The following is a 7,696-nucleotide window of genomic DNA, read 5'->3' as shown; positions in this document are numbered from 1 at the left end:
GGGCAAGGGGAGGCAGGATTAAGCCCCACCTTGCCCCCTGATCCCTGTTCATTAAAGCAGAAATGAAATCGGAAACAAGGAGAATGCCAACACACAAACCAGAACCTCAGACCCACAGAGAGAGAAAACCCTCTCTCTTGCGAGCCCAATGATGGCACACGAAGCAGAGAAAAGCAGGATTAACAGTCTAACCGTCTTCCTTCCTTCTTTGCTGGCTGCGACTGCAAGAAACCTCCAGGTTCCAGGGCAGTCTACCTGCAAACTAGAAGCAGGGAGGGGAGAGCCTGGCCTCTGGGATTCTTTTGAGATTTCCAGATTCTCTCTTTTGGAAAGGGAAAGCTGCTGAAAGCTGTGATTTTCCTCTCAGAAATCAATTCCACATGAAGGAAGAGCCTTTCTCTTGAGACTTCTCGGCCTTTCGTTTCAGACCGGTTTCCCCTGGAGGAGAAATTGATTGAAATGTTGCCGTGCGGATGCACCAAACTTTCCAAATATACGTCACTCGTTCTTTCTCTCCCCTCTCCCTTTTAGCACAATTCTATGGAAAGGTTACATCTCGATCACCAGAATTCAGGGAACTTATCATTAAAGTTTCACATTCTAAGGATTCTCTGCGGGTCGCACGGGGGAAGATCGGTTTGGGAGCGGTTGGACCAAAACGGGGGACCAAACCTAGATTTTCCGAAGGCTAAAATGAAGTTGAAGACAGTTCTCTTTCGAACTCATCCTTCTCCCCATCCTCTGTTCCCATTCCTCTCGCTCAAACAGGGCCAGAAGGTTCTAGGGAAAAACCTAGCGGTCCTGTTGACTCCCATTGAGAAAAACGAGATCGACAGAACCTCCCCTCTGGCTTTCGAAGCAATGTCACCTCTTTCTCTCTCGAGTCCCCTAGTCCAGTTTCGGGGTGGAAAAGGCAGCCTTCGAGCTGCGCAAAACCGCACAGAAATCACAACACAGGTTGCAAAAAACCTCTCCCATACCCTTCTCCTTTCACGCGAATTCCTCAATACAGAGCTTCCGAACGGGCAAATTCACGTTAACAATAAACAACCCCCCCCGAACCCGGCATTCCCCTATTGCACCCTGCCTTAAACAGTCCCATGCACCCTAATGCTGATTTTTTTTAAAAAAATGTCTTTTGCTTTTAAAAAATTGACAATACACCCCCCCCACCCTTGCACCTCCCCGACCCCCTTCATTCCTTCCTTTCCCCTCTTCCCCCCCACCATACACGCATTTAAAAAAAAACATGCGACGGTACCTGTGCAGTGTAGTCATTTTTAAAGAGTTAATACGCATTTTCATAGGAGGCAAGGCACATTTTGTGGTATAAAACATTTTCTTTCTCTCTTTCTCTCTCTCTCTCTCTCTCGTGCAAATTAGGACACACACCCCCCAAGAAGAAAAAAAAGGGGGGTTTCTTTTACTTGGTTTCCCCATCTTCTATCCGTAAATGCGGATTTAAAGGAGGGGGGACCAGGAGGGAGGGGGGCGCGGTGAGGGAGAGAGCTTTTATTAATGTATATTTGCCATGCATAATCTCAGCCAGCTGATTGGTTGAGCTCAGTCACATGAGTTCCTGTTTCAAAGCACCATGCAAGTCGATAACTTGAAAGGGTTACATTTCTTGCGGGTTTCCAAAAGTTGCTTTTTTCCTTTCTTTCCGTCCATCGTTTCTTCCCCCCGCCCCCAATGAACTGGACATTTTTGTGTTTCAATTGCCATTTTGTTTGATTTTTGTAAAAAAAAGTTCCGGGCCAATCTCCCACCCAGACGTCCTTCCTGGAGCCCCTCAGAATCGTCCTCTTAGAACTGCAGAGCTGAGAAGGGACCCTTGAGGTCATCCAGTCCAGCTGCTGTCAAAGAGGCACAGTGGGAGAATTGAACTCCCAGCCACCGGCTCCATAGTTTGTATGGTACGGTCCCAGCACAAAGACCATACCATACGGGGGGTGGGGTGGGTGGAAGGACCCATGGTAGTTGTTTAATCTCTCCTACCAATCACCCATTAAAGCTGGCAACAACATGTCCCATGGTTAAAGGTGCAAATATGGAAAGAAGTGCCATTGAACCCCCTTCCAACTCCCCTAAAAATGCCAAATTCAACACAAGGTCTTGGATATCTGGAAGAGCCCCCTCCCCACTGCCACTCATTGGCCTTGATTGGGAAGACATGGGTGGGGGAGAAGTTATTTGCATATGCAAATACAAGTTCCAAAGGGCTACCGGGTTGACTATGGGTGAGGTTGAGCCGTACAACCCTTCCGAGTAAAAATCAGAGGAGTGGGCCTGGGAAGTGGAGCGTTCCGGCCACCAGATGGCGCCAGAGATGGAAAGTTCTAGAATTAGAGGAGGTCCGTCTGAGAGTTAACGGAACCGCAGGAGATGTCAAACAAAGTGTCCCGAGCCACCGCCATGGTTTAGAGTGAGAAGATTCTGGATTAAGTTTTCGGCTCAGTTTCACTGGTGATGTTTCTTGGCCCGAAAAGAACGTCCAGATTTTGTCTTCATAAGTTCTTCTGAAGAACCTGTCTCACAAACACACAAAGCATGGAAACCTTGACCCACGGCCTTCCCGGAAAGAAATTCCAAAGTGGGACGCTCCTCGCCAGAGGACAGGAACAGATCCAGGAGGTGGCTTTGCATGCCGGGGGTGGACCAACGTGCACACAAATGGATGCCTCCACACGTTAGTGGCCTCTGTTTGGAAGGGGAAGCTCTCAAGGTGCAGAACTGTGGAAATCGGTTGTTGGTTCTCCAAGTACGGCTCTGAACTTGGAGAGAACTGGATTCTGATCTGGCTACCTCACGGTCGATCTAGACGTACAAACAGTTTTGTTCTCCATTGTCCATTGGCGTGAGGTCTTCCCCCGGCATCACCAAAGAGCTGTCCTTTTCAGGGAAGGCAAGGAGAACCTTTCTACGAAGCTCCTCAGAGACCGATAGTTCACAAATCTTCCTTCACAGGGAACGGACCAACTCTTTTAAACTGGTTTAAGGTGTGCTGCGCAGATGCTCTTTGAATCTCGAAGACACACTTTCCCCAGGAAGTAGGGACCGAGGGGGCCACCGAAGTACCAAACCCCTTGCGTGGAACATCTCTCCACCTCAGTGTTTCCAGAAGGTTACCTGCACTTCTAGAAGATCAACGGTCTGGAATCCGCAGGGGCTTGTCAGCAAGCCTGTGTAGATGGTCCCAGGAGGGGGATTTCCACCCTCTCCATTTTCCTCAACCGTACGATTTTTGGCACAAAAGGGTGCTTCTACACATCAGGAACGACGCCTGTCCTCGGAGCCCTTGGGGAGGGCCCAGTGGTCTGGAAACCAACTTTGTTGGTGTTCCTTTCTTCACCACTCGGCCCAGCCCTCCGCTGCGCTTTTGAGGCCAAATCCTGGCCCTCCGTAAAAAACGGAGGAAAGTCCTATCAGTGGTGGCGTAAAGCTTCCACGTCCAACTCAAAGGAAGAAGGGAGGTTCTGCGTTGAAGTGGTGGGATCAGGACGTCATTTTCTTCAGCCCGTCTTCAGCCCCCCCCCATATGGTGGGGTCTCCATCATGCAGAACGCCACTATCCGTCCCGCAGCGGAAAAAGGACCGGAGCTGTAGGCACTTGAAGTTATCCTGGATGGCTTATTTAGGGCTTTTGCAGGTGGAACCGGCGCGAGGAGGAAAAGGGCCTCCAGGAAGCAGGCCACCCAACGGCCTTCGGCTCCTCCTCCTGAACCCCACTCTGTTTTTCTCTCATTCAAAAGGACTTCCACTCAAAGGGCAACCTTGACCACGTTTGTGGGTGGGTGGGCAATTTCTTAGGGACCCCCCTTTCCCCCCTTCAAAACAAAGACTCAAACTCTCTTGGAGATAACTTGCTTACCATCCTCACGTTAAATCCCCCCCGACTCCCTCCTCCTTTTCAAAGTGCATTTTCTACAAAATTGAAAAAAAATGTGCAACCCAGATCCGTCATCGTCATCGCCACCCCCCCCCTCGTCTCATAGCTGGTCTATTACGGCATGCATAGTTCTGTACATGAGGTTTCGAAGTGGGCCGAGCGGTGGGATCCCACACAAGGCCCACCAACCCACCACAACCCCCCCCAGTCACCCTTCCTCCACCACCACCACCCCCCGACTGGAGAGACCCCCCCTCCTCCTGATCAGAGATGCCATGGCACAGATCCTCACCCAACTGGCTTCTGGTGTTTCAAAGGATGTTTAAAGGTGGAGAGGGAGACGTTTTTTAGAGGGGTGTCAATGCTGTGCCCCCCACCACCGCCTGTCCAAGTTTAATCCCCCCCTTTACGCAACCCAGACTCAACGGAGCAAGGAAAGCCTGCCCAGCTTTAAGGCAAAGGTTAACAGCATGGCGGATGGAGGGGGGGGGCCCTGCTGCTTAAATGCAGCATAATCGCAAACTGATCCTCAACACCGCCGTCAAAGGATGGTCAACCCTCCCCCCCAATTCTCAATCTCCCCTTCTTGGTCCATGCCAACTCAACAAAACTCAAGTTTCCATGTGAACGCCGCCTGACCAACTCCTTCCAAGACCCCGGATTGCACTTCGCCAATGAACCTTAATTAGAGGCGGTCTGAGCCCTCCGTCGCTGGGCCGAACTCTCCCCCCAACCCGCCGTGGTTCTGTTCCCCCCCCCCTTTCCGAAGAACCCATCCTTTTGAGATGAAAAGTGCAAAACATTCCTGGAAAGAAGGAAGATTTCTGCTTTAAAAACAAACAAACAAACCCCCCAAAAATGGGAGCTTCCCCCACCCAAGAGGTCTCGTTTACGTCAGCAAGGATCCGGGTTCAGCAAAGCCCCCCTCTTAAGAAAGCGAAGCATACACCATTTTCTTGTTTTCCAGGGGGTCAGGGAGACCGCTTAAAAGGTGCTGGACATCGATTTCTCTCTTTCTTCCTCTTAGGGCATTTTTCTAACTCTACATCTCAAGGTAGACTTCTGCTGAACCAGGTGATCAGTTTTTGGACAGCCGGACGGCGCAGTCTGTTGGTCGCCAAAGGTGCGGTGGAGGGGGGGGGAAGGAAGGGACTCGGGCACAGAAAACAGCGGGGGGGGCGTCCACTGGGGACCTGGTGAACCCCGACCTCTCTCGCTCTTCTCTACTCACGGGAGATGAGATTGGGAAAGCTTGCATATACATCCTTTTTCGAGACCACCACCATGGATGTGGGATCTCGGCCGATCAGGAGCCACCAAGGCAAATGGGTCGATGTCGTCTTCCCCGCCGGGCCAAAAAGCCCCATTTAGCCACCCGGGTTTCGCTCCATCGGGGCCGTTCGCTGCTCGGTTGGGTCAGTGGGTGGGGCATTTTGTTTGCTTTGTTTTTAACCTTCCCCCCCTCCAAAAAAAATTTTTTTGTAACTCCCCCTTCTCTGTCCTTTTGGGGTATCCTTCGGTGTTTTCTCTTCTCGCCCTTCCTTTTCCTTTCTTTCTTCTCGGCGCCACCAAGATTCGGGCCGGGGGGTGGTGGTCGGGGGGCTGCGGCGTTCTCGTTAAATGAAACCCAAAGCCCGGTGGGGGGGAGGAGGAGGAGGAAGAAGAGGTGTCGGTACAGGTGGAAGCTGCGGTTAACCTAGATACCACGACTGTTGTGCGGCGTTTAAAAAGGAGAGAGAAAAGAAAAGAAAAGAAGAATTAATGTATGAAAGAAGCTATCAAATCAGATCAAATCAAACGGCTGGATAGCTCAGGGGCTGAGGTCTCTCTGGCTGCTGGAGCCAGAGGTTAAGAGTTCGAATCCCCCACTGGGCCTCCATGACAGGGGCTGGACTGGATGATCTTAAGGGGTCCCTTCCAGCTCTGCCGTTCTAAGTTTATTTTTATAGTACAACTATTCTCTCATGCTCACTACCCCCCCCTTCTCTCATCCCGTTCTGGGAAAGGGGTAAGAATCCTCACCTACGAAGGAACGAAATGTGGGCAAATTTGGGTGCCCTGGAGCGAATTACTGCTAGCCCACCTGAGTCACAGCTCTCCTGTGACTTCTCCCAGTGTTTTAGGCGGCCTTTGTCATCCGGCCTTCTTCCCATGTTTTTAAAGTTTTAACTCACTGCTTCGCTGGTGAGCTACTTTGTCCAGGGTTTAGAGAACCCGCCCAAATTATGAGAACGGAGGCAGAAACAAACCACCACCACCACAAAAACCTAAAGACACTGCAACCTAAATCTGTTTTTTTTTTCCGAAGTAACTTTTAAAAAGGGGGAATAAGGCCACTTTCCGATATCTGGAGACAGCACCTGTTTGAAGCGAGACGGGCTTTACGCACTCCTGCACCGCTTTCACGAAGTTACTTTTCTTTTCTTTTTTTAAAGGTTGGGGTCTGAACCATACAAGGAGCTGATGCTTTGACACCCTTTCATTCATTTTTATTTATTTATTATTCACTTATTTATTTGGGGGATACTTAACCGGCCCATCTCGTCATCCGTATACTCTAGGCAGCTATAATGAAGGAACATAAACGGACAGAGTTTAAACAGTAAACGTACAAAAGTAAGAAGTCACCCTAAAAAGCTCCTCTCCAATAAGGATGCCCAAAATCTCAAGATGGCAAAATTTGGGCTATGGACAGGCATGAACTGCTGGTTTGGAGGTTCGCGCTGGTTCGCTTTTTGGACGAACAGGTGTTCAGACATTCCTGGCCCCACCTGTTCCTTGTGGGCGCCCACTCAGAGGTGGCACCCCCACCTCCTGGCCCCGCCTCTTCTGGGTGCTGGCTCTGAGCGGGCGCCCACTGGAGGCGACGAGGCTACAAAGCACCGAACTTTTGTTCGCTCCAAAAACGAACTGGCACGAACCACCGATTCGTGCCCATCTTGAATGAAGGCAAGCGAATCAGGCGTTCGGCAGTAAATCAACAGCTCGGGGCTTCCTCTACGGACTTCCATGAAATTCAAATCTTAAGTAAAAACATAGGCAAAAGGTTTATTCTGCCCTGCCCTTTCTGAGAGAGACACTGCACGCCAGTGTTTATGTCCCAGTGATTCACCACGGGGAGGCCGAAAACTGGACGAACGCTGAGGTTTTTCCTCTGCTCCTCCTCACTCTCTAGCAAAGAAGCCGAAGTTCTGGAAAACCCACAATTTCCCTCTCTGATCTCCTTGAACGGTGCCCTGTAATTTGCCGGGTCACCCAGGAGAGAAAGAGGATTAGAAAAGGAGGGGGGGGGGCTGATTGCCATCACGCAAAAGTTGAACCATAGACCGAAACCACAACGAAGCTTTAGTGGGACTTCAGGGGTGTAATTAACGAAAATGAAGCAGGACAGGGTCTTCCTGTGTGTCGTCTGGAGACCTGGGGCAAAATCCGTCTGCAGGGCAGGGGTGTAACCAACAAACACACATTTCACTGCCTGGGATGAAAAAAGGTGTCTTGACTCAAAGACAAAACAAATAAATAAATTCCCAATGGTTATGAGACTTTACCCATCTGCACCGCTCCTTAAAAAAAAAAATCCATTTTAGCTTGCTGACAACAGCCGCGTTAGCAAAATGAGGAGGTTTTGCACAAAACCTTGGCATGGTTTGCACAAAAAAAAATCCATTAACGCCCAGTTGCTCAATGGGGTGGGTCACAGATATCTCCCGGCAGTCTAGAAATGGCTTCAACGGGCGCATAAGAGATAGGGCTCATAATTGCAATTCGGCTGCAATTTCTTGCGAATTGTGGGTTCTGCTTTGCATC

The 7,696-nt window shown here is 50.2% G+C and overlaps 1 protein-coding gene across 5 annotated transcripts in view; it reads right to left on the bottom strand.

Moving 5' to 3' along the window:
• Positions 1-5,425: 5,425 nt before the first annotated feature.
• The window catches only part of NFIC (nuclear factor I C), an 80,855-nt gene continuing 78,584 nt past the window's right edge, over positions 5,426-7,696 (bottom strand). For all 5 annotated transcript variants that reach the window (XM_078378849.1, XM_078378848.1, XM_072978124.2 and 2 more), the window contains one exon: positions 5,426-5,598. In XM_078378849.1, coding sequence (XP_078234975.1) covers positions 5,581-5,598 — 18 coding nt within the window. In that variant the 3' untranslated portion in view covers positions 5,426-5,580. The remainder of the gene's footprint in view (positions 5,599-7,696) is intronic.

This window comes from Pogona vitticeps, chromosome 7 (genome assembly GCF_051106095.1).
Source record: "Pogona vitticeps strain Pit_001003342236 chromosome 7, PviZW2.1, whole genome shotgun sequence".
Lineage (NCBI taxonomy): Eukaryota > Metazoa > Chordata > Lepidosauria > Squamata > Agamidae > Pogona > Pogona vitticeps.
Note: the sequence above shows the minus strand (reverse complement) of the source record. Positions and strands in the feature narration are given on the sequence as shown.